This window comes from Zosterops lateralis, assembly GCF_965231275.1.
Source record: "Zosterops lateralis genome assembly, chromosome: 28".
In the NCBI taxonomy this organism is placed as follows: domain Eukaryota; kingdom Metazoa; phylum Chordata; class Aves; order Passeriformes; family Zosteropidae; genus Zosterops; species Zosterops lateralis.
This window is the reverse complement of record NC_139788.1, coordinates 1172780-1199451: the sequence shown is the minus strand read 5'-3', so window position 1 is coordinate 1199451 and position 26672 is coordinate 1172780. Positions and strand designations below refer to the sequence as shown.

Here is a 26672-nt window from a genome sequence, read left to right as displayed (position 1 = left end):
TCTCCCAACTCCCAGGTGGATTTTCCAGCCTCTCTCAGCTCCCAGTTGGGTTTTCCACCCTCTGAGGGGGCTCTCCCAATTCCCAGTTGGATTTTCCACTCTCTGAGGGGTCTCTCACAATTCCCAGTTGGATTTTCCAGCCTCTTTTGAGGGCTCTCCCAACTCCCAGTTGGATTTTCAAGCCTCTCTGGGGTCTCTCACAATTCCCAGTTGGATTTTCCAACCTCCTTCAGGGCTCTCCCAATTCCCAGTTGGATTTTCCAGCCTCTCCCCAAATCCCAGTTGGATTTTCCAGCCTCTCCCCAAATCCCAGTTGGATTTTCCACCCACCAAATAAAGAAGGAGAGAGTACCACTGACTGTTGTCATTATTTATTACAAATTAGATCTTGAAAAATCTAAAAACAAACAAAACAAACCAATCAATAGATTTAAATAAATCTACAGATTTAAATAAATATACGGATTTCAGGATGCTACATATGGCAGGTGTGCAATCAGCCACTTAAGGATGGGACATTACACAACACGAGGACATTGACAGAGTTCTTTACAGCAGTAGTTTTATTTTTAAATTACTCACATTAAACCGTGTGCAAAATTCAAAAATTTCCTCTGGAACAAACCCTTTCAGGGTTTTTTTTTTGCCCCCCCCCTTTTTTTTTTTTTCTTTTTTTTTTTTTTTTTTTTTTTTTTTTTTGTGGTTTTTTGGGGGTTTTTTTTGTGGGTTTTTTTTTGGGTTTTTTGGGGGGTTTTTTGGGTTTTTTTTTGTTGAGTGACTCCAACCTTCAGAAGGTCAAAAGCTAAAAACAGATTCTCTTTGGGGACCAAACGATCAATCTGCTGTTTCATCCACAACACAATCAATTGGTCCAATTTTTAAAGCCCTTATTTTAAGACCTTTTACAATCAATTGGTCTAATTTCTAAGCCCTTATTTTTAAGACCTTTTACACCCCCTCTCTGGGGCTTAAAGCAAAAATCAAGGAATTATTTTTCTCGTCCATCGGGACTACACTTGCAACAGCCACAGGATTTTGGTCCACCAACTTCAAGCAGCCTTTCCAAAGCTCCTGAGGGAGCCAGGGGTGGGGAGCAGCTCTTTACCTGCCCAGGTGAGAGCCCGGGCTCCCTGCAGAGCTCAGCCTGCCCAGGTAAACAAAAGTGCATTTGTGGCACAGCTCTGGAGCTGCCTGGGGTTGGTTTTTGGGAACTGGGCTCAGTGTTTTTCCCAATTTTTTTTTCCTTCTCCCTCTCTCCTGGGCTGCAGATCTGGGTTTAAAGCTGAGCCTAAGCTCAGACAGGGATGTTCTGTTACAGAATCACAGGGGGTTTGGGTTGGAAGGGACCTTAAAGATCCTCCAGTCCCACCCTGTGTTCCAACCAGCCCTTCCCTCCACAGCATTCCCCACCCACGGTGACCTGCTGGCCCTGACTGGTCATTCACTGTCCAGAGCCCAGCAGCAAGCCAGGCTTTGTGTGCCCTCTCCCTGCCCCAGCCTCTCCCTGCAGGCAGAGCTGGGAGACCCTTGGGATGTTCAGGAGCTGAGGGTATGTCCAGGGAGAGGAGATGGGCTCACTGACCCAGCCCAGGGCTCTGGGGGCTCCTGCACAAACCCCAAAGTAGCCACAGCAGGGCTTGGTGCCATCCCTGGGCTCACTGACCCAGCCCAGGGCTCTGGGGGCTCCTGCACAAACCCCACACCAGCCACAGCTGGGGCTTGGTGCCATCCCTGGGGTCACTGACCCAGCCCAGGGCTCTGGGGGTCCTGCACACACCCAACACCAGCCACAGCTGGGGCTTGGTGCCATCCCTGGGGTCACTGACCCAGCCCAGGGCTCTGGGGGTCCTGCACAAACCCCACACCAGCCACACCTGGGGCTTGGTGCCATCCCTGGGCTCACTGACCCAGCCCAGCTACAGCCAGGACCTCCATGGGAATTCCCATTGTCACCCCAGTGATCCCTCAGCCAGTGAGTGCCCCTGCCTGCTCACCTGGCTCCAGGTGATGATGGAATAAAGGTTTGATACAAACTGGGAGCTGTTCCAGCACGGGAGCCTCGTCCACAGGCACTGAGTGACAGGAGAAAACGGTGCAAAGGTGGGCTGGGGGTGGAGGCAGCTCATCCCTGACTACAGTGAGGAGCCAAAGCCCTGTGAGTGAGGCTGGGCTGGGTTTAGGCTCACACAGACCTGGGTTAGAACAGCCCAGACCAGGGACAGGCTCAGGGCTGGGCTCACCCAGCACTGCCCAGACCCCCCTGGTGTGATTCCCCCACCACACCTGGGCTGAGCCCCCTCCTGGGGCTCCAAGGGCACAGTCCAGCCGGTGCTGCTCCAGCACCACCTTTGCCTGATGCAAAAAAGGCAAAAATTAAGCTCCAGGACACTCCTCTGGCTGTGTGGAGAGACAGTTTTTCCCTTTGCAGCAGCCCCTCGAGCGCTGGTTGGCGCGGCAGGAATTCCACTTCCTTCCCTTCCACTCACGGCCTTCCCTTCAGCTCTAACAACCGACAGCGGAGCTGGTGGCACCCACAGGACTCCAAATTCTTCTGGTGAGCTCGGTGTGGCCCTGTCTTTATCTCTTCTTCTTCCAGATGGTTTTTTCCCAAGGCAGAGCTGGCGGCTGCGTGTCCCTCCTGGAGCGTTTTCCCGAGCGTGGGCTGGACACCCTGAGGTCCCTGGGGACAGAAAGGGACACTGTGGTCACCCTCCAGCTCCTCTGTCAGTAAATATTATCACATTTATCAGCACAATTTGCTGGCAGGCAGGAGACTGGGGAAAGAAGAGCAGAAATTTCTGCCCACGAAGGCACAATGGGGCTCCATTGAGGTGGCAGAAGGTCCAGGGATGACCCCAAATGCTGCTTCCCCAAATGTGCCTTTTAAAAAGTGTCCTCACTGCCTCTGATTTAATTGCCACCCAATTTCATTAATTTACCACCTCTCTTTAGCTCAGTTACACTCCTGGAGTTGTTGTTGCTCCCCACAATTCCCCAATGTGGGGTTAGAAAAGCTCAGTCCTTTGGTCCAAAATTGCTGCCCAATAAATTATTTCCCTACACGACACCATCTCCCTCTCCCTCCTCTGTCCATCACCCACCTGCCTGTCCCACATCACAGAAACTCCCCACTCCCATCAGAAATCACATTTTATGGTTTGGGCAGGGCAGGGGCAGCCCTGGCTCCCTCAGCTGGAGCCTGCAGTGCCACAGAAACAGCCAAATTTCATTCCAAGGAGGCAGGAGGAGGCAGAAGGTCAGACCTGAGCAGTAACTGCAGCCTGGGGCCACAACCACACATTTTCAAGTGCTTATAATGAATTTTCAGAGTGGCTTTGTGAGCCTGATATTTCTGGGTCTCAGAGATTTTCAGCCTTCTAACAGCTGCTGACTTTTTCCCAAGGGAAAAAAAATCCTCAAGAAAAGCTTCTTCCCAAAACAATTTTTGGCCAACAACTCTCCTTTCTCACAACAACCTTTCTCCAGGTGGTGTTTTGCTGTTTCTCTGGTTTAACCAAAGGGATCAGAGAGGTGTCGTTCCTATTCACCAACCATATATAGGAACACCTTATAAAAGGCAGTAAAAATTACACAATAAAAGCCTTTTTTTCCTGTGCTCTTTGCCTTCTGAAATATTTAGAGCCTCTCATCTTTCTTTTATGCCCTACAATGACAATGCCCTGCTCACCTGAGAGCTCTCAGCAGCCCATGGTGGGGAGGCCTCGATGCTCCAGAGCTCAGGGGGAGCTTCAGACCCTGGAGGTACCTAAAGAGAAAAAGGAAAAGGCTGAGCCACCCAGAGCCTGGCCCGCTGACAGACAGCTGAATGCACGGCTTTGAAGGGTTAATTGCAGCTCATTTGGGAGCTATTCACCACTCATTTTTGACTGCTATTCCCTCGTGCCAGGGCTCCTCTATTCATTCACAGGCAGATTTAATGATTGAGGATTGTAACTCTTGCCTGGCCGTGGAATTAATGACAGAGATCCACAGTCACTTCAGCAGCGCTGCTGAGGCTCAACTGAGACCCCACATGTGCCATAAACTGAGGTGGCCACAGGACGTTTGGCTGCTGAGTCCCAGCTCAGAGCAGCCCTGAGCCATGCAGGGGACACTGGGGTCCCAAAAATCCACACCCTCAGTTGTCCCCACTCCCAGGGTGGTGCCAGCCCTCCCTTCTGGGAAGGGGACAGCAGTGCCCCAAAAATCCACACCCTCATCTGTCCCATTCCCAGAGTGCTGCCAGCTCTCCCTTCTGAGCACAGGACACTGGTGTCCCCAAAATTCACACCCTCACTTGTCCCACTCCCAGGGTGCTGCCAGCTCTCCCTTCTGAACAGGGTACACTGGGGTCCCAAAAATCCACACCCTCACTTGTCCCACTCCCACATGCTGCCAGCTCTCCCTTCTGAGCACAGGACACTGGTGTCCCCAAAGTTCACACCCTCACTTGTCCCACTCCCAGGGTGCTGCCAGCTCTCCATTCTGAGAAGGGGACACTGGTGTCCCCAAAATTCACATCCTCACTTGTCCCACTCCCAGGGTGCTGCCAGCTCTCCCTTCTGAGCACAGGACACTGGTGTCTCCAAAATTCACACCCTCACTTGTCCCACTCCCAGGGTGCTGCCAGCTCTCCATTCTGAGAAGGGGACACTGGTGTCCCCAAAATTCACATCCTCACTTGTCCCACTCCCAGGGTGCTGCCAGCTCTCCATTCTGAGAAGGGGACACTGGTGTCCCAAAAATTCACATCCTCACTTGTCCCATTCCCACATGCTCCCTTCTGAGATGGGGACACTGATGTCCCAAAAATCCAAACCTTCACTTGTCCCCACTCCCACAACGCTGCCAGCCCTCCCTTTTGAGGAGGGGACACTGGTGTCCCCAAAATCCACACCCTCACTTGTCCCACTCCCAGTGTACTGCCAGCCCTCCCCTCTGAGCAGGGGACACCAGTGTCCCAAAGCTCCACACCCTCACTTGTCCCATCCCCAGGGTGCTGCCAGCTCCCCTTCCCACCAGCAGACCCAGCCCTGCTGGCAGCATCAGGGATGGAGGTGACACTGCTGCCTGTCACCTGCTGAGAGGACCCTGGTGACACTTGAGGCCTCTCGGGAGGGGACAAAAAACCCACCAGACACTTCCCATCAAACCCCACACCTCCCTCCAGCCCAGGGCCATCCCCCAGCACTCACCCAGGCCTGCCCTGGCAGAAGGTGGCACAGGTGCTGTCCCTGGAGCGCGAGCACTGGCACCTGCCCGCCGACCTCTTGCGCCGCCTTGGCGGGCTGCCCAGGCCGTAGGGAGCGGTGTGCCTGGGAAAAAAACACACACACACACACACACAAAAGGAATTCAGCCGTGCCACCAGCTTTTTTTTATTGCCCAGCAGGTTTATGGCAGGGTCCTGGGAGGCAGCCAAGGCAGTGCCAGGATAATAAAAGACTCATCTATAGGTATAAGGTGAAAAGGTCAGTGGTAGGTCTGAGCTCTTCTCCCACCTAGAGTTTTCCCCACCTGAGCTCTCCCTGCTGGGGTTGGCTGCTCTGTGCTGTCTGGGAAGGGGATTTTTCCCTCCTTGCAGGGTTTGGATGAGCTGGCTGGTCCCATGGGTGGCACAGCTCCATGCCCAAGCCCAGCAGCCCCAGTGCCCTCCTTCCCCGCGGCTTTAACCCACGCGGGATGTCAGAGCAGGTTTCCTGCGCTCACAGCACTCTCCTGCCCCATCTCTGATGGCAATCTCCCCTCCCAGAGGCTGCAGCATTGGCAGGGACTCCGCAACACCTCCCCGAGCAAGCAGCGAGCTGTAAATGCATGTCAGCGAGCGCGATTATAAACCACACCTGAGCCGCGCGTTGTGCCGCGCTCCGCTGCGATGGCCATTGCTGGGAAAAAACTTATTTTTCGGCATTCCTGAGGGCAGGGCTTGGCAGCCACGGGCCCACCGCCGCCTCATTTAACAATACTGGCAAAGCAGCGTTGCGAGCAAGGAGAGGAAACTTAAAAAACCTCAGTGTTGCTCTGGGATTTTTTGCAGAGGAAAAAAGCCGAGCCTTGTGCTTTCACCTCTACAACCCGCTGGGGTTGCACAAACACCTGAGAACAGGAACAGCAGCACAGTTTGTCCCATTCCAAGCTTTCCACGCACCTCGCAGCAGGTGCTGCCAGAGCACCAGGACCCTTTTCCCAAATCTCCCCTGGAGGAAGGTACAGCCCCTGCCCATCATCCCCGAGCTCCTGCTCACCCAGGTGTGTTGACCCAGATGATGTCCAGGTGACAGAAGTAGATGCATTCCTTATCCAGCCAGCTGTTGCAGGAACATCGCTTGATCCTGGGAGGTGCAGCCAGGTGAGACTCGGGTGGGGAATGGCCCAGACCTGCAGGGGGAACAAGGAGAGAGGGATGAGTGGTTGGGCCTGGGTGTGAACCCTCTGAGAGGGTTGTGGTGGTGTCGATACAGGGGGTTTGTGCAGGGAAAAATGGACACAGGGGGTGTGTGCAGGGAAAAATGGACACAGGGGGTGTGTGCAGGGAAAAAAAACAGGGAAAAATGGGCACAGGGGGTGTGTGCAGGGAAAAAATAGGGGGAAATGGACACAGGGGGGTTGTGCAGGGAAAAATGGGCACAGGGGGTTTGTGCAGGGAAAAAACGGGAAAAATGCACATAGAGGGTGTGTGCAGGGAAAAAACAGGGGAAAAATCAGGGAAAAATGGGCACAGGGGGTGTGTGCAGGGAAAACACGGGGAAAATGGACACAGGGGGTGTGTGCAGGGAAAAAATAGGGGAAAATGGACACAGGGATTTGTACAGGGGAAAAATGGGAAAAAAGAACATAGGGGGTTTGTGCAAGGAAAAATGCACACAGGGGGTGTGTGCAAGGAAAAATGGGGAAAATGCACACAGGGGGTGTGTGCAGGGAAAGAACAGGGAAACAGGGTCGCGGTGATGTCCCTGTCCCGGCAGGAGCACAGGGAGGGAGGATGAGCTGCCCGACCCCTGAGTTTATCCCCAAGGAGGGTCCTGGCAGGACCACAAGGAGGGGGGGATGAGCTGCCCAGCCCGGTTTGTGTCCCCTCGGGGAGAGTCGCAGTGATGTCCCCATGCCGGTGGGAGCACAGGGAGGGAGGGATGAGCTGCCCAACCCGGTTTGTGTCCCCAATAAGGGTCACAGCAATGTCCCCGTCCCGGTGGGAGCACAGGGAGGCTGCAGCTCCCGCAGGACCCGCACCCCGGAGCGAAGATCCCGCAGCCACCTCCAGCCCCCTCCCCACTCCAGGGGCTGCAGGGGGGTCCCCCCATCCCCTCCGGCCCCCCACCCGGGGCTCACCGGCCTCCAGCAGGGCGCACAGGGCGAGCGCCAGCAGCACGGCGGGTTGGCTGCCCATCACCGCAGCTCGGAGCTTTTTTTCCTCCTTTCCCGGCCGTTCCAGCGGAGCCGCCTGGCCGGGGCTGGAGGCGGCAGGTGTTTTATAGCCCCAACCCGAGCGTCACCCGCCCCGCCCCGCCCCGGGAACGCCGCGCTCGGCGGGGCGGGCAGGAGCCCCCGCTCCTCCCTGCAGGAATCCCGGGATTGCTGTGCCCGGGGGGCTCCGGGGGGTCTGGGGTGGGGAGGGTGTCCCCCCCCCACCCTGGGAGACCCCTGTGTTTCCACTGGGCCCCAGGGGATGCGTTAAGCTGAACAAATCGGGTAAAAAAGTAACAGCAAAAGTCAAGTTTTGGTTTGGAATGTCTTAATTTGAGTTAATTTGTTTTAATAAAATAATATTGGATTTTGTTAATGTTGTATTAATGTATGATACAATAAAATATATAGTATAATATAATATAATATAATATAATGTAATGTAATATAGTATAATATAATATAATATAATATAGAATAGTATAATATAATATAATATAATATAATATAATATAATATAATATAACATAATATAATATAGCATGATATAATATAATATAATATAATAGAATATAATATTATATTATATAACATAATGTAATATAATATAATATAACATAATGTAATATAATATAATATAACATAATATAATATAACATAACATAACATAATATAATATAATATAATATAATATAAAATAATATAACATAGTATAATATAACATAACATAATAAGACATAATATAATATAATATAATATAATATAATATAATATAACATAATATAACATAATACGATATTATATTATATTATACTATATTATACTATATTTATAATATTATATTATATTAAATTAATATTATAGAAATTTAAATTTTATTAATAAAATTCATAAAGGTCAAATTCATTTTAATAAAATTTAATAAAAAATAATAATTTAATGGAATAAAAATATAAATCCATCAACTCACTTGAAATAACTGCAATGGCAGTCTCACCTTTCTCTCTCTCTCTCTTCCCCTCCCCGTATTTTTTTCCTCTAAATCAACTTTAAGCCTTTAAAAATTAAAATTTCTGTCAATAAACCTGCCCGAGCACTGTCTGATTTAAGCCACATTTATCTGCACATTTTTCTTTAAGGTGCCAATCATGTGAAGCACAGTCACCTCCTGGCATGAACCAGGAGGAGCCAGAGCCCTTCACCTTTTCCTTGGAGCAGGAAATTCCTCCTGGGAAAATTCTGAATCCTGACCATGCAAATCCCATCCCAAATTCCTTCCAATCCACCCTTGGAATGACAAATCCACAACACAACAAATCCTCCTGAGTTTTTTTTTTTTTTTTTTTTAGGGAAAAGCCAAAAAAATCAACCCCGTTCACCGTTTTTTTGCAAGAAGTTTCCCAGGGAAAAAGGGAGTGGATTATTTTTTTTTTTATTTGTTTACCCGTGAGCAGTTCAGAGTTTTTATGGCCTTGTTGTCATGGGCAGATGGGGAAGGTGGTGGCAATTCCAGGCACAGAGAAGGCTCATGCACAGGGACACGTGAGGGAGGGGAAGGAAAGGGAAATAAGGAAAAGTGCAGGGAGGAGGAATGAGGAAAAGTGTTCCTGAGGCAGAGGTTCTGAGCAGAGCAGCTCCTGGAAGTGAAGCAGGTGGTGGTTGTAGGGTGAGTCTGGAGGGTTTGGCGTCCCCTTGGTCCAAGGAATTCCTTTCTGTGCTCGTGCAAAGTGCTCAGAGGGGGTGTGTGCAGGGGAAAAAATGGGGAAAATGGATACAAGGAGTGTGTGCAGTGAAAAAACAGGGGAAAATGGACAAGAAACAGGGAAAAATGGGCACAGGGGTGTGTGCAGGGAAAAAATGGGGAAAAATGGACAAGAAACAGGAAAAAATGGATACAGGGGGTGTGTGCAGGGAAAAAAAAACAGGGAAAAATGGATACAAGGAGTGTGTGCAGGGAAAAAAATGGGAAAAATGGATATAGGGTGTGTATGCAAGGAAAAAAAGAGGGAAAAGTGGACACAGGGGGTTTGTGCAGGAAAAAATGGGAAAATGGATGCAGGGGGTTTGTGCAGAGAAGAAATGGGAAAAATAGATATAGGGGGTGTGTGCAGGGAAAAAAAACAGGGGAAAATGGACACAAGGAGTGTGTGCAGGGAAAAAAATGGGAAAAGTGGATACAAGGAGTGTGTGCAGTGAAAAAACAGGGGAAAATGGACAAGAATCAGGGAAAAATGGGCAGAGGGGTGTGTGCAGGGAAAAAAAAAAACAGGAGAAAATGGACACAAGGAGTGTGTGCAGGGAAAAAAAACAGGGAAAAAATGGATACAAGGAGTGTGTGCAGGGAAAAAATGGGGGAAAATGGATATAGGGGGTGTATGCAAGGAAAAAAAGAGGGAAAAGTGGACACAGGGAGTGTGTAAAGGGAAAAAACCAGGGAAAATGGATACAAGGAGTGTGTGCAGGGGAAAAAGTGGGGAAAATGGATACAGGGGGTGTGTAAAGGTAAGAAATAGGAAAAATGGATACAAGGGGTGTATGCAGGGAAGAAACTGCCCAGGAGAGCACAGAGGGTGTGAAATGAGGCGCCATAGAGGCCAGAGAGGGTGAAAAATGTACGCGTGGGCACCCCATGGAAATAACAGAGCCGAGGATGTGTCAGGCAGAGAAAATCAGGAAGAGCGCAAAGGATAAATTAAGAAGAAAGTCAAGGCAGAGCTCATAAAACGCAAAAGCAAACAGAGGGAAGCGTTTAAACCTCGGTATCAATGCAACAATTATTGTAAAGAAAACAGGGAAAGACAAAAAAAAGCGGCGTTACCTGTCAGTGCCCACATCCCAGCTGTGCCAAGTTTCAGAGTTATGTCACAGCTCATTCCAGATGCCAGCCCGGTGATACAATAAATAAATAAATCTGCCTTGGCTGCCTCCTCTCCCTGGTCAGTGCAGGGATGAAAAATGATCCCCTCGACGTGGGGAAGGCAACGCAGCCGTGTTTGCTCAGCCCACGGGGGAGGTTGGGGAGTAAATGACATCATTTTGTCCAAAAAAAAAGGACAAAAATGGTGCTGAAGGGTCAGCACTGTCACATACAGAGCCTCAAGATAACCCTGGGATTTGGGTGTCTGGGTTTTCAGGAATTTCCTTCAGGAAAATTTTGGATTTGGGCATCCGGGTTCCAGGAATTTCCTCCAGGAAATTTTGGATTTGGGCATCCGGGTTCCAGGAATTTCCTCTGGGAAATTTGGGATTTGGGCATCTGGGAATTTCCTCCAGGAAATTTTGGATTTGGGTGTCCAGGTTCCAGGAATTTCCTACAGGAAATTTTGTATTTGGACATCCAGGTTCCAGGAATTTCCTCCAGGAAATTTTGGATTTGGACATTCAGGTTCTAGGAATTTCCTCCAGGAAATTTCCAGGAATTTCGTGGCCAGGGCTCTGTGATCCACCTCACCTGGAGCTCCATGTCCCTGTCTGCAGCCTGTGTGTGGCTGGAGGTGCCCAGGGATCTGCTGCTCTTCTCCCTCCCATGGCAGGTGCAAAAACACCTTCACAAACCAGGCCTTTCATCCAAACATTTCTCAATTCTCGTTTTCATTTTCCCCATAAATGTCGGGCTCTGCTCCCAGGGAACAGGGACAGGAGGAGAGGGGACGGCCTCAGGCTGGGCCAGGGGAGGCTCAGGGGGGGCAGCAGCAGGAATTTCCCCATGGAAAGGGAGCTCAGGCCTGGGAACTGCCCAGGGGGGTTTGGATCCCCATCCCAAGGAAAGCTCCAGCTGGACACACCAAGACCCCTCAGCTGCCCCTCCTGTGGCCCCTCCACCATCTTTGTGCACCCTCAAACACCTTCAGATCTCACATTTTGGTGCCCCAAAGCCCCAGATGTCCAACCCCCTCGTGCTTTGGGCTGGGGGATCAGCCCTCACCGGGAACTTTGATTCTCCTTTGACCTCCGGAGCGCGGAGAACCTTCCCCGCTCCCGCCACCGTTCCCCCGATAAGGATCAGCAGCCAACTTCCAACTCTCCTGGCACTTATCACCACAGCTAAAAATCACAAAGAAAAAATTTAAAAAAAAAAAAAAAAAAAAAAAAAAAAAAAAACCAAAAACCCAACATTGCTGGAGGAGGGCCGGGCCGTGCTGCACAAACACAACTGCCAGGGAAGGAACAAAGCCGCGCGCGCGAGGCCCCGAATGCCAAAGATGGGCTTTGCCTCCCGCGGTTATTTTTTCCCTTCTTGTTCCTGCCCGCGGGGGGACATTGTTGGTGTCACCGCCAGGAGTTCCAGGCAGACATGACGAAAGGGACAAAACAGCCCAGGGACAGGAGACGTTCCCGAGCGCGCGGCGCTGTTTGGGAGCAAACAGGAAAGGCCTTTAAAACCATCGAGCAAAGCGGGAGCTCGGCGTGCTCTTGGCACCAGCGGGAACAATGGGGCTGATGTCACCAGCCAGAATTCCCCACGGTGGGATGGCAGCCCGGCAAATAATCATAATTCTTATCCCGGGACATGAGCGACATTTTTTTTCCACCGTCGGTCGTTCCTCCCGCGGAGCCGCTCGCGAGGAAGTGGAGGAAAGAGACATTGTCAAGTGAAGCTTCCTCTGGGATTTTCGCTGCCCTCCCCAGCTCAGCACATCAGCTGGAATAAATCATGGATTTCTGCTGATGGGGAGGCTGGAGATGTTTCTCACACAGAGAAAAAGGATGAGCAATGCGGTCTGGATTATTTGGAAGGCAAAGAGGGAAGAGTTTCCTCAGCTCTGTGGGGGTTTGGGGTGACACAGAGTGAATGTGGAGCGTTGCCCGTGGGATTCCAAAGGTGCTGAGGATGGCCAGGGGTTCAGGAGAGAGTCCTGCACAAATACTGGTGGTTGGGGAATTTCAACAAATTTTTTTTCAATAATTTCAACAATTTTTTCAACTTTTTTTTTTTTTTCAATAATTTTAACTTTTTTTTCAACAAATTTTTCAACATTTTTAAAATAGTTTCAACAACTTTTTTCAACAATTTTTTCAACAATATTTTAACAATTTTTTTAACAATTTTTTCAACAATTTTTTCAACAATTTTTTCAACAATTTTTTTCAATAATTTCAACAACGTTTTCAACAATTTTTTCAATGAATTTTTCAAAAAAAACGTGTGCGTGGTTTGCTGATAACAGATTTATCCTGCTGTGTGTTTGTGGCCTGTCTGAACACACCCCCAAGGGGATTTTCACATGTTTTCCCCACCCTGGGGGTCCCAGGGGAGCCCAGTGTCCCTGTCAGAGGTGGGCAGAGGTGTTGGCATTGCCACAAACACGAGGGATTTCTGCTGCACGAGTGAATTTAGTATTTTACAGCTGGATATAATAAATCTCATCATAACAGACCCAATTTGGCTGACCTGGCTCATTCTAGAAGTCCCCAAGGGGAACAAAGACCTCAAATTCCCCACCTAAACCCTGGATGCAAACACACCACTGGCCAGAGATGTGGGCAGTGCAGAAATTCCCAAACCAAGAGGCTTCCCTTGTGGCACTGCCTTCTGCTGGTGACTTGTCACAGTCCACACACCTGCTCTGGCTTTTTCAGTGAATTTAAAATCATAATAAATGTGCTCCTGATGATGCCTTTTCCATCCTGCTCTGGGAGCTCTTGGAAAGAGAAACACTGAAAAAAAAAATAAATTTGCAAATCTCCCACGTCAAGGAATCTGCTGAGGATTTTTGAAAATGTCAGGACTCCAAAGGCTCCCAACTCCTGCTCCTTTCCTCCCCACTTGGAAAGCAGATTTCACTCTTTCTCTGAGGATCAAAAGGGAATATTTGCAGTTAAGAAAAGGTGGTGTTTTTTTAAATAAAGTGAATGACAATTACAGCAAATCCCGTGTTTCTGCCTGATCACACATTTTCGTGCCCAAAAGGCAAGAAAAGCAAAGTGCAGAGTGTGTTCAAACATTCCTGGTGTGTTGAGTGTTGATTGGAACCCTTTAACAGGGATATCTGCCTTGACTCCACCATCCAGCTTTCCAGCACGATGAGTGACCTGGAATTTATAATTACAATAAGTGTCATGCAATTAATCACCACCTGGGAGCTGCCTCGGTGAGCCGCAGCCTCTGCAGCAAGTGCAGCTTGTGCAACAGGGCTGTTTCCAGCTGGGACAAGCCTGGAGGGGCTCCTGCCACCTGGACAGGCACAAATCCCCCTTTTCCCAGCTGCTCCAGGTCCAGGCACAGCAATGGTTCTCACTGCTGAGCCCAAAGTTTTCTCATTTAAGTGGAGGAACCTCTCTGGAATATTTCCCATTATTCCCATGTCAATTTTCCTCTGTTAATTTATCTTAGGGTGTAAAAAACTCTCCAAACTCCCTCCGTGATTATTTTAGGTTTTCCCAGATTTTCAGATTTTCAGCAATGGGAACCAGGCTCAAGTGACTTCAGGCGATCGGTTTGGGGATGTTCAGCAGCTTAAATCCATCCCTCACCTCTCCTCCTGGGTTGTGTTTTTCTAGGGGAGATTTGTGGGGTAATTTGGGGTGAGGGAGCTGCAAAAATCACGTCAGGGATGGAAATTGGTGCAGAGAACAAGGGAGGAGTTAAAGAGAGAATTCCAGATTGGTTTGGGTGGGAAGGGACCTTAAATCCCATGGGCAGGGACACCTCCCACTGTCCCAGGCTGCTCCCCTTATCCTGTGCAATGGTTTTTGATCCTGGTTTTCATCTTCCATTCAGGAAATCTGAATCCCAGAAGGGTTTGGGTGGGTTTGGGATCTTCAATCCCAGCTCATCCCACCCCCAGGGACACCTCCCAGTGTCCCCAATGTCCAGCCTGGCCTTGGGCACTCCAGGGATCCAGGGGCAGCCACAGCTGCTCTGCCAATTCCAGCCCAGCCCCTCCCAGAGAGCAATTCCTGCCCAATCTCCCATTGAAATCCATTCTCCATCAGTTTAAAGCCCATTCCCTGTGTCCTGTCCCTCCATCCCTTGTCCCCAGTCCCTCTGCAGCTCTCCTGGAGCCCCTTTAGGCCCTGCCAGGGGCTCTCAGCTCTCCCTGGAGCTTCTCCTCTCCCCCAGCTCTCCCAGCCTGGCTCCAGAGGGGCTGCAGCAGCTCTGGGGGCTCCTCTGGGCTCTCTCCAGGTGCTGCTGATGTTGGAATTCTGAGCTCTACAGGTGGGGACTCACCTGAGAAGAGCAGAGGGGCACAATCCTCTCCCTCAAGGTGCCACTCATGATTTCCTTTGATACATCTCAAGACTTTGGTGCTGCAAACCTTCACTGCAGAGCTTTAAACCTGCCCAAAAATCCTCAATTTTTTTCCCCCCCAGGGCTGGTTTTGCTCCATCCACCCCTCCTGGGATTCCCCAGGTGCAGGACCTTGCACTTGTCCTCTGTGACCCCCTCCCCAAGGTCCTCCCTCCCCAGCCTGCCAAAGTCCCTCTTGATGGTGACATAAAGCTGGGAGAGAGAAAAAAAAAAAAAAAAAAAAAAAGTGAAGAAAACAAACAAAATTGCGAGTGTCTGCCCTTTACACCTCAGCACTTTAATGGGGGGTTAATTATTAATTATTGATAGGGTTTATTGGGGGGGGTTCATTGATTGTGCCGCCCCAAAGGAGGGATCCCATTGTTCTGGACAATGTGCAGAGCCACGGAGGCACCCGAAGGGGTTACAAAGGTTTTCCAGAAAAATTGCTGATGTTGGAATGTTAAAAATTATAAACACCGAGAATATCTCGCTTTTTCCACCTAAATTGGTGTTAGAGAAAAAATTAAATCCTGATTTTTTGGTATTTTTTACCTTTGGTAAAGTTATTCCCACTCTCAACTTTGCAATTTGTGCAAAACAATTGATTTTTTTTTACTTAAGGACTCAAAACTGTAGTGGAAAAAAAAAAAAAAAAAAAAAAGTTCTCCTGTCAAAATACCACAATTTAATCAGAATCACAACTTTCCATAACATTTTTTTTTTTTTTTAAGAAGTCAAAAAAACTCAATTTGGAGAAAAAAAAAAAAACCCAACAAAACTGCAAAAAACATCTCTGAGACGGTCATAATTTCCATCCAGCTCTTTTTTTTTTGGAGGGGAGGAGACGAGAGGCCAGGGAAGGAAACAAGGAAAGTTGTAGGAGAAAAATTTAATTAAAGTGGGAGTAATTAGGTGCTGAGGAATCCCGAGGAGGACTTGGCACGGGATCAGTCTGGGCAGTGTCTTCTCGCTGGATGTCTCTGCCCTTGGCCACACGGAGCTGTAATTTGGGTTACTGGTTAACCAGTTTGCCATGAAATTCCATCCCTCCAGCCTGGAACTCTGGGTGTTTTGACTCCAAGTCCAGAGGAATCAAAGCTGAGGGGACCAGCTCGATTTTCTGCTCCGCTGGAAATTCTGTCATTTTTTTATTCTGACATAAAAATGACGTCAAGTTGTTGGGAGATTCATATTAAAAAATAATAAAAATAAATAATCTCAGAAGGAATTTTATCTCAGGTCGCAGGAATGTGCTACTGTGAGCAAAAAATTGCGTTATTTTTCCTTATCTCAAACAACATTTTAACGCATTAAAACAAGTGTTGCAGTTTGAAATCTAAATTTAAACCCACCAGTGGCACGGGCCCGTCCCGAGGCTGACGGGAGGTGTTGGAAAATCCACAACAACTGCTGATTGTGTGACCTCTGCTGCTGGTTTGGTGGTTTCAGAACAATCAGAGGGATCGGGAAGGATTGGTTTGTAAAGGATGTTTATCAACACTGGATGTGGTTGGGAGGGGAGGGGAGGGGAGGGGAGGGGAGGGGAGGGGAGGGGAGGGGAGGGGAGGGGAGGGGAGGGGAGGGAAGGGAAGGGAAGGGAAGGGAAGGGAAGGGAAGGGAAGGGAAGGGAAGGGAAGGGAAGGGAAGGGAAGGGAAGGGAAGGGAAGGGAAGGGAAGGGAAGGGAAGGGAAGGGAAGGGAAGGGAAGGGAAGGGAAGGGAAGGGAAGGGAAGGGAAGGGAAGGGAAGGGAAGGGAAGGGAAGGGAAGGGAAGGGAAGGGAAGGGAAGGGAAGGGAAGGGAAGGGAAGGGAAGGGAAGGGCCACTCCCAGCCCAGAGGTGGTCAAAGGGCCAGTCCCAGCCCAGGGGGGACTCACAGGGCCAGTAGGGAGAGGAATGAAAAACCAAGTTACAGTTACAAAAACATTTCTCCTGTTTGCAGAAAATTCACTGGGAAAGGAATTTCAGAAAACCAAAACACCTCAGGCACAAAAACAGGGCTACACCCCTTCACCTGTAAAGGTCCCTTTTTAGGGCTTTTCCCTCCCCTTCTTGGGGTCCCCTCTTCCATTTTGGGGTCACCCCTTTGATGCTGTTTTACACCACAATGACACAGACTCTGACCTCAGAAGGCTGAAAATGACTCCTTTATTTTTGGGATGTGTCTCCCTTTTATCCCATTTCACACAGACCAATGTGATTGGTGACACAAAGACAAACCTCTTCACTCCCATTGGTCAGAGCAGAGGGACAGCAAGGAGAAGTCCCTCCTGGGGAAAGGAATGAATAACAAAGTTACAGCTACAAAAACATTTCTCCTGTTTACAGAAAATTCACTGGGAAAGGAATTTCAGAAAACCAAAACACCTCAGGCACAAAATCAGGGCTACACCTGTGTCCCCTGGGTGCAGCTCAGATGTTCCTCTCACTGCCCTCCCCAGACCCAAATATTCCCTCCACTTCTCCCTCCTCAATAACCCCCATCCCTCTGCCACAGGAACTGTCAAACTCTGAGCTGATCATTGGAAAAATGAGGTTCAGCCCCATTTCTTTCTGCCGCTCTTGCTCCAGAGCCCTGGGAAAGGCCAAAACACTGATTTTTTTTCAATTTTAGGCTTCCCCTGCCAGCATGACAAGATGAGGATGCTTTAGAAACGTGAATTCTCAGAGGTGGTTTTGTCTCGGATGGTAAATCCACAGGTCAGGGCTGAGAGAAGGCCCAGCCTGAGCAAAGAGCTGCCTGAATCAGTGGGAAAAGCAGAGGATGGGGTTATGCACCAGGGGAATGTGAACCGGGAGTGTTCCCTGGAGGTTCAACACCAGAACTGCTCCTTTATCCAGGGATAAATGAGGTACTGCCAAAAAGTGGCCTCAAGGTCTCTTCTCAGACTACCCAATAGCCCCAAAATTCTGTTTTAGCCAGCGTTTAGTGCAACCTCCAAGGCAAGACACAAAAAAATCCCCATCCCAGAAAAAAAAAAAAAAAAATCTCATTTTTCCTTCCCAGCGGGGACGAGGCAGGGCACAAAGCAGGTGAGGTAATTCCCACCTGGCCTCTCCCCCAGCCTGTAACCGAGGCTGCTGCTCTCACACACGTCTGAGGGCTGGGCCCTGCCTCTTTTGTGTGGCTTTGGCAAGCCCCACACATGCCTGATGGGTCGGCTCTTGCCAAAAAAACCCAGCGCGGCGTGCGGGGCCGGGCAGAGCTCCCCGTGTGTGCACACACGGCTCGATCCACAGGGGATTAAGTGCTCAGCCCTGGCATGAGGCAGCCTGGAGAAACCTAAAACCTGAGGTGCCACCTCACTGACTCTGGAGGTGCCCGGTGCTGAAATTCCTCCGCGGTGTCGCCAGGCGGGTGCCCGCGGGCACAGAGCCCGTGTGGGGTACGTGCGCGTCCTCATGGTGCTCTGACAGAGCTGGGGCTGCTCTGCGCTCTCCTGGCATGGTACACCTGTCCCCTGGTGATCCTTGGAGTTTCAAGTTCTGCTCTTTGGAGTTTTGAGTTCTGCTTGTCAGAATTTCAAGTTCTGCTATTTAGAGTTTCAAGTTTTGCTCTACAGAATTTCAAGTTCTGCTTTTCAGAGATTCAAGTTCTGGTCTACAGAGTTTAAAGTTCTGCTCTCCAGAATTTCAAATTTTGCTCTTTAGAGTTTCAAGTTCTGCTCTTCAAGGTTTCAAGTTCTGTTCTTCAGAGTTTCAAGTTCGGCTCTTCAGAATTTCAAGTTCAGCTCTTTGGAGTTTCAAGTTCGGCTCTCCAGAATTTCAAATTCTGCTCTTCACCATTTCAAGTTCTGCTCTTCAGAGTTTCAAATTCTGCTCTACAGAATTTCAAGTTCTGCTCTTCAGAATTTTGAATTCTGCTCTTCAGCGTTTCAAGTTCTGCTCTTCAGAGTTTCAAGTTCTGGTCTACAGAGTTTCAAGTTCTGTTCTTCGAAGTTTCAAATTTTCCTCTTCAGAATTTCAAATTTTGCTCTTTAGAGTTTAAAGTTTTGCTCTTCAGAATTTGAAATTCTGCTCTTCAGAGTTTCAAATTCGGCTCGTCAGAGTTTCAAGTTCTGATCTTCCCAGTTTCAAGTTCTGCTCTTCAAAATTTCAAGTTTGGCTCTTCAGCCTTTCAAATTCTGCTCTCATTCCTTTCCAGAGGGAAGGACAAACTGATGGACTTCTGAGTTGACCACTGGGGTCAGAGGGCTGTTCCTCTCATCCCCCAATCCTTGACCAAATCCCAAAAACTATATAAGTTGAAATCCCCAAATAAACTTCCCTTTTTCCTTTCCATCTCACACCCTGGTGGGTGAGTGTGATTCTTTTCGTGTCCTCTTGTGACATAATCCTGTTGCCCTGCATTTTCTTGCTTTCAAGTGTTTGAATCTTTGCAGCCTGATTCTTACACTGTTTGATGTAAACTATGTGTATTTTTAGAAATTATCTTGTGTTTTGCATAGTTGTTCTCTGAGAGGAGAACTTGACTGATGGTCAGAGTGACCAATGGAGTCAGGAGGTTGTCACCTCCTTGAGCCAATCCTTGGCTTTTGTATAAAGTGTATATAAGTTGATGGAGTCAGAAAAATAAAGAAGCTTTTCCATGTCTGCCCTGCTGCTGCCTGCTGTCCTCTGTGAGGGTCTGCACCACATCACAACCTGTGACCCCTCTGAGTGACCTCTGGCCACACAATCCCACACTGTGCCACGATCAGGGACACCCTCCACCACCCCAGGCCGCTCCTGGGACCCCACACCACAATTGGTGACCCCTCTGAGTGACCTCTGACCACACCATCCCACCCCGTGCCACGATCAGGGACACCCTCCACCACCCCAGGCTGCTCCTGGGACTGGATTCAGGACCCAAGAGAGGCTGTGAACACTTTGGGTGCTCAGTTCTGCCTCACACATCCCCTGCCCTGCATTTTTTTGTTGAAATCGCCGTGGTTTTGGGGCTGTAACCTGTGGAATTCAGAGGCACAGGGAGCTGCAGGCAGCAGCAGATGCCTGCTGGGCTGTGGCTGCCTGGACATGAAGCAGCAGAGCCTGGGCTGGGGATGTCAGAGGGATGAGCTGGGGAGGAGGGAGGACCTGCCCTGGGTTAATGAGGGAAGTGTGAAAGTGACGAGTCGTGGCAGCCCTGGGATTGCACTGATTTATCTCTCTGGTGACAGATGCCAGCTAAGGAAGGGGCTTCTTGTATTGCACTAATTAGTTATTTGGTTTTGTTATATTGCACTGGGTGTTTGTTTGTTGCACCTTCCCATGAGGCTTTGACTCCCCTTCACCTGATACCCCTTGTTGTGGTTTGAAAGCAAAACCAGTGAGAGGCTCCAAGTCAGAAATAGAATTTAATAAGAAGAAAGGTAGAAAGGTAAAATAAAATAAAATAAAATAAAAATAAAATAAAATAAAATAAAATAAAATAAAATAAAATAAAAATAAAATAAAATAAAATAAAATAAAATAAATGCAATAACACAAAGGAGCACTGACAGAGTCAGAACACACCCTGAGCAGGGTGGGGGGAGCAGTCCAGGTGAGGGGCTCTTCCTGAAGCAGTGATCCCACAGAAAGGTCTGGGAGCTCTGCTCCTCTGGGAATCCAGTGGCTCAGGGCTGCTTGTCCTGTCCCAAATCCCAGATTCTCTCCAGGTGGGAATGCTTGGCTCCTCCCCCTGGGCATTGGGAGCATCTCCCAATGGGATGAGGAGTCGTGCAGTGGCTCCTTGATGGCCCATTAAACAGAGAGAGCTCCTGGAGGGAGTTCCCTGTGAGTCCTGGGCAAGGCATTGATGGGCCATGAGCAGAAGAGCCCAAAGGAGGGGCCTGGGAAAACACTGCCCCACCTGGTTCCAACAGCTCATGGGGATGGGGATGGAATAAATACTTTGTGTACATCCTGCAGCACAACCCAGGACACCCCCTATCTTTCCTCTGCCCCTGGTTTAGTCCCCATCATTCAACACACCCCTCTCCCCTCCTCCTTTTCCCCAGGGATTAAAATTCCCAAATCCCTCTTTCCCTTCCTGGGCTCCAAGGTGTGGGTTCTACATTAAACCTGTGGGACTGTGTCCCGTGAAGATTAAGAGTTCCTTTTGTCTTTTATCTTCTTCCTAGGCCAGATTTCCTCCCGTGGTCCACTGTCAGTGCCCAGGACATCCCCTTGGATGAGCTCGGACCAGGGAAAGGGAGTTTGAGCCCTGGACAGGGGGTGTGGAGCTGGTCCAGGGGGTTTGGAGACCTTGGCACAGCCCAGGAAGACACTGGGTTTGATTTTAGTCCATGGGAGAAACTTCCAACACTGAGAGAGGAATTACAAACCACAAAGGTGTGAAAACAGTAGTTTAGCAAGTAGAAGATGCAAAATTCAGTAGTTTTAGGGTTCGTAGAATAGAGGGGGAGGTCCCAGGACCCTCAGTGAGGTTTGAGGAGGGTTCCAGGACCCTCACACAGGTTTGGGGTGAGTCCCAGGACCCTCACTGAGGTTTGGGGTAGGTTTTGGGACCCTCACTGAGGTTTGGGGTGGGCCCCAGGACCTCGCAGCTGTTGGTGTCCCCTCCCAGCACCCCATGTGTCCCCGGGCTGTGCCTGGTGCTGGATGGGGCACACCTGGGGCACACCTGGGGCGCACCTGGGGCACACCTGGGGCACAGCACAACCTCTCCCAGGTGATGCTCCCCATCCCAGCACGTAGGTCTGAGAATATCCATGGGAGTCTCCACGTCCCTTCAGCTGTCAGGAGGCAAACACCTCCATGTGGTCAACCCAAAAAAAAGAAGAAAAAAAAATCATTTTAATCCACTGAGATGCTTGAAATAAAGCCCTGAGAGGGGATAAAAGCCTCTGGGAGGACAAGCCCCATGGGAGGATTATCAGAGGCGCTTTGGGAAAGGCTGTAGGACTTTGCAAACAACTCCCAGGACGGAACAAAAGCATCTTTTCGTGCCCCGGGCCCTCTCCTGCCCGCTGATATGCAAATCCCTGCGCTTGGCACCTTCTGAGCACCAATTTTGGGCATGGCTGGGTGGTGACTCGGGGCTGAGTCAGCGCCCAGGAATGACGGGCGCTCTTTGTTCTGGAGGAGCAGAAAACACGGACGTGCCGAGGGACAAAGGAGGATATTGGCAGCGGGGAAAGGGGAGGGGAGAGGGGTGACACAATCGGCCCTGGGGACAGAGCAGGGATGGGACAGCGAGGGGCAGAGCTGGAGCTGCGGGGTTGAGCGCACCTGGGGGGGCTGAGAGCACCTGGGGGGCTGAGAGCACCTGGGGGGGCTGAGAGCACCTGGGGGGTGTTCAATCACCTGTGGGGTGTTACATTCGCCTGTGGGGTGTTTTATTCACCTGTGGGTGCTGTGCTCACCTGTAGGGTGTTGTGCTCACCTGTGGATGCTGAGCTCACCTGTGGGGTGTTTTATTCACCTGTGGGTGCTGTGCTCACCTGTGGGGTGTTACATTCACCTGTGGGGTGCTGCACTCACCTGTGGGTGCTGAACTCACCTGTGGGGTGCTTTATTCACCTATGGGTGCTGAGCTCACCTGTGAGGTGTTCAATCATCTGTGGGGTGCTGCACTCACCCGTGAGGTGTTACATTCACTGCAGGGTTGGATGGTGAATTCAGCAGCCCCGACATCACCTGGGTCCCTCAGTTCACACTGGGGTACAGTGGATTCTCCCAGGTGTTACCCTGAAGCAGAGTCACTACTAAGGCACGGGTGAATTGAGAGATGGGACCCTCTTTTGAGACAGCAACTGAGGTTTATTCCACCTCAGGGCTGAGGCTCCAAGTAACAGGGAAACAGATGGAGAGACCTCGAACTCCTGAGAGTTACAGTTTTTAAAGGGGGGGAAGGAACACGTGGCACGGCAGAGCATGGGGACCAATGACAGGGATTCAGGTACATAATATAACTTATAGAAGGGGGAAACCCTGACTCTAACCAATCACCCAGGACTCTTCCCAGAAGTTTCTAGACACTGGGAGAGGTCTCTGGTTGAGTGGCAAGGCCAGGTGCCATGTAAACAACAACATTGACAGGTTTATGGTTTGTTGTGGTTTGAAAAGCAAAATGAGTGAGAGGCTCCAAGTCAGAGATACAATTTAATAAGAAGAAAGGTAAAAAGGTAAAAATAAAATAAAATAAATGCAATAACACAAAGGATCAGTGACAGAGTCAGAACACAGCCTGAGCAGGGTGGTGGGAGCAGTCCAGGTGAGGGGCTCTTCCTGAAGCAGTGATCCCACAGAAAGGTCTGGGAGCTCTGCTCCTCTGGGAATCCAGTGGCTCAGGGCTGCTTGTCCTGTCCCAAATCCCAGATTGTCTCCAGGTGGGAATGCTTGGCTCCTCCCCCTGGGCATTGGGAGCATCTCCCAATGGGATGAGGAGTCGTGCAGTGGCTCCTTGATGGCCCATTAAACAGAGAGAGCTCCTGGAGGGAGTTCCCTGTGAGTCCTGGGCAAGGCATTGATGGGCCATGAGCAGAAGAGCCCAAAGGAGGGGCCTGGGAAAACACTGCCCCACCTGGTTCCAACAGCTCATGGGGATGGGGATGGGATAAATATTGTGTGCACATCCTACACCGCAACCCAGGACACGGTCCTAAGAACAGGGAGAATAAGGGGTAACAGGTCATGAACTATACAACATTAACACGTAACATATCAGCAAAGGATAACCATTAGCACTCAGCAACCCACTGCCACACTGGGGTGAGCGGGCTGTAGGTGCTCAGGGCAGCGGGGCTGAGCTCCTGGCTGGGATGGCAGTGGCCTGGCAGCCCTTCAGAGCGAGCCAGGCAGCTTTGCCTCCTCCGTGGGAGGTGTGAAGGAGCCGCCCCGGAGCCGCTGAAAGGTTTTCCCCGTGCCAGTTATTAGCAATCTGCCGGCTATAAATAGCTGCTGCCTCATCCCCGCTGAGTTATCGCCCCGCTCACGTTCCGTGCTCCATGACACGCTTCTTGTTTGCCTGATCCAGACTGGTGATGCAAGACAGCCCAAAAAAACCTCAAAAATCACCTCCAACGTGTCCTGGCTGCAAGAGACAGTGTGAGCTCTGCAGGGCACCCCAGCTCAGGGTAGAAAAGCTCTGTGGTGTGATAGATTCGTGTATAAATTTGGAGCCCCAGGTCCCTGTCGTGCCCTGTTTCCTGAACTCCTTTGCACTCACAAAGTGAGGGTGCAAAAGGGCCATGGAAGTTCTCACCCTCCTCTGGTGATGTTGTTCTGTTGTTTGTTGTAGGTCTGGGAGCTTTGTCCAGTTAAAGATCCCAAGAGTGAAGGAAGGTTGTGTCACCTGAGGCAAATTCGCTCTGTAGATTCCCTCTGGATTCTCTGCTGTGCCCCTGTTCCCTGCAGGTCCCCCCTGGGTGCTCTGCTCTGTCCTTGCTCTCTGTAAACCCCCCCTGGATTCTCTCCTGTGTCCCTGCAGGTCCCCTCTGGATTCTCTCCTGTGTCCCTGCAGGTCCCCTTGGGTGCTCTGCAGTGTCCCCAAGAGAGCAAATACCAGCAGCTGGTCCCAGGCAGAGCCCACTCCCCACTTTCCCATCCCAGCCCCAGTTTCAGGTGCAGAGCCAAGAGTTCTCAGCACCAGGAGCCCCCTGGGCTGAGGTTTCCCTCTCCTGGGCCAGCCCCAGCCCCTGGCTGTGCTCGGGGGGGGGGGGGGTTTGGCAGAATCAATCACAATTCTTGGACCAGCACCAGCAGCTTTGGCTCTGCCTGGGCCAAATTCCCTTTGCTGCTTCCATGTTGGCTGTGGCCAGGGTCCCTGGAGAACAGCCTGGGCCAAGCTGGGATCTGGTTTAGATAAACAGTGTTGGGTTATGGCCCGTGCCCAACAGCCTCAGATGCAAATCCAGCCATGAGCTCAGCTCTCCTGGGGGTGGCTGTGGCCCCACCAGGGAGGGAGGACACCAGGAAGTCCTTAAGTCCACGAGAAACATCGACAGGGGGAGATTTTCCCTTGGACTGTGGCCTTGCACTGAGCAGTTGCTGCTGGTGGGACTTTAGGAGCAGGCAGGACAGTTCTGGGTAGAGGTGACTCCCACCTGCAGGACAATTTTGGGTAGAGGTGACTTGCACCTGCAGGACAATTTTGGATGGTGGTGACTCCCACCTGCAGGACAATTTTGGATGGAGGTGACTCCCACCTGCAGGACAATTTTGGATGGAGGTGACTCTCACCTGCAGGATAATTTTGGATAGAAGTGACTGCTACCCGGAAGGATAATTTTGGATAGAGGTGACTCCCACCTGCAGGACAATTCTGGATAGTGGTGACTCTCACCTGAAGGATAATTTTGGGTAGAGGTGACTCTCACCTGCAGGACAAATTTGGGTAGTAGTGACTCCCAGCTGCAGGACAATTTTGGATAGAGGTGACTCTCACCTGCAGGACAATTTCAGGCAGAGGTGACTCTCACCTGCAGGACAATTTCAGGCAGAGGTGACTCCCACCTGCAGGACAATTCCTGGGCAGGAGGGAGGAATTCCATGGAGGACACAGCTCATGGAGACTTGGATGGACCCCCAGAGCATTCACTGTGCTCCTGGGAGTGCTGATGATGCACATTTAGTGTTTTTTTGGATCCCCTGGTGACTGATCTCCAAATAAACCCAGGGACAGAGCTCGGTATCCATCTTTTTCCCTTCTCAGGGCTCACACAAAGTGTTTGTGGGTGATTTGAGTGAGTAAAGGATGATTAATGCTCTCCAGGACTGGCTCTGGCAGGGAGAATCAGCGGGCCCACAAAAGCAGCAGCAGTGATATTGCTCCTTTCTCATTTCATTCTGAAAAAAAAAAAAAAAATACAAAAAACAAAAAACAAAACAAAACAAAACAAAAAAGTTTAGGGTTCATTTTGAACAATAAAAATTTCATCAGCTGATGATTATTTTTTTTCCTGATTTTTAAGGATAAAATCAGTAATTTTCCAGGATAAATCAGTACCACATCACTGGTACTGTGGCAGATGTGATTTAGGAATCTCAGAAAGGTTTGGGTTGGAAGGGACATTTAAGGGTCATCCAATGTCACCTCCTGCCATGGGCAGGGACATCTCCCACTGCAAGGAGCCAGATCCTCCCCAAATGTCCTGCAGATTTCCACCAGCACAGGAGGACACACAATATCCCTGAACAAACTCTCTCTGGATCTTAAAAATAAATTTAAAACCCTCTCTGGATCTTAAAAGTAAATTTAAAACCTTCCCTGGATCTTAAAAGTAAATTTAAATTTTACAACAGGATCAAGATTTCACCACCCCTGAATTGCAGGGCCCTTTAAAAAAAAAAAAAAAAAAACCTGCAGTGTTTTTCACCTCTAAATCAAGGTTGAGCTGGTGCCAGGAAATCTCTGATATCATGCAAAGAGGGGGGAAAAAAAAGCTGCAAAATCAGCTCTGGGAAGGGGCTGAGGGAGAATTCGCATTAATTAATTCGTGTTCTCATCTCGGACGTGCATCAAATCCACGCACAACGGAATTTTTAAGAAAATAAAAAATGCAGGGTTTGTGGGGGGTTTTTTTATTGAAGGGGATGTGGATGGTGAGATAAAACCCCACTAGATGGCACTCGGTGGACACACATAATTCAGAGGCAGCTCCTGTGGCAGATGGAGCTCTCTGGGGTTGGTGTGGGGCTGGGAATATCCCCTGGGATGGCCAGGGGGGATCTCCTGGGGGGTTTCCTGGTGGGAACCTGGGCCCCAAAGCCAGGGGGGGGAAGAGGGGGAAGCACTGGAAATGGTGCTGCTGCTGCTGGGGAGGTTCAGTCAGACAGAGAGGGTGGCACTGAAATGGGGTCCTTCAGCATCCCACAACCTTGTCATGGATGGCATTGCAGTGGTGTCTCCACCACCCCACAGCTTCTCTTGGGTGGCACTGAAATGGTGTCCCCAGAGTCCCACAGCCTTGTCATGGGTGGCATTTCAGAGGTGTCTCCAGAATCCCACAGCCTTGTCTTGGGTGGCATTGAAATGATGTCCCCAGAATCAAACACCTTTGTCATAGATGGCATCGCAGTGGTGACCCCACCACCCCACAGCTTCTCT

The 26672-nt window shown here is 50.0% G+C and overlaps 1 protein-coding gene across 2 annotated transcripts; it reads right to left on the bottom strand.

Moving 5' to 3' along the window:
• Positions 1-1506: 1506 nt before the first annotated feature.
• EDN2 (endothelin 2) lies at positions 1507-7406 on the bottom strand. 2 transcript variants are annotated; one of them, XR_014591902.1, is made up of 6 exons: positions 7330-7406; positions 6246-6378; positions 5196-5315; positions 3689-3766; positions 1921-2680; positions 1507-1758 (listed from the first exon to the last, which is right to left on the bottom strand). XR_014591902.1 is itself a non-coding variant. In XM_083879708.1 (5 exons), exons 1-5 carry the CDS (start codon positions 7385-7387, stop codon positions 2578-2580), a joined length of 492 nt encoding a protein of 163 aa, XP_083735834.1. In that variant the 5' UTR covers positions 7388-7406; the 3' UTR covers positions 1892-2577. The 2 variants fall into 2 exon arrangements, 1 of the variants encoding a protein (XP_083735834.1); XM_083879708.1 differs by lacking the exon at positions 1507-1758 and having other exon boundaries at positions 1892-2680.
• Positions 7407-26672: the final 19266 nt, after the last annotated feature.

Excerpts from the sequence above, each read along its gene's own strand:
- EDN2 (XM_083879708.1), bottom strand. The coding sequence starts at position 7,387 with ATGGGCAGCCAACCCGCCGTGCTGCTGGCGCTCGCCCTGTGCGCCCTG. Across the intron at positions 6,379-7,329 it reads GTGCGCCCTGCTGGAGGCCG|GTCTGGGCCATTCCCCACCC; the intron begins GTGAGCCCCGGG and ends TTCCCCCTGCAG. Across the intron at positions 5,316-6,245 it reads ATCTGGGTCAACACACCTGG|GCACACCGCTCCCTACGGCC; the intron begins GTGAGCAGGAGC and ends TTTTTTTCCCAG.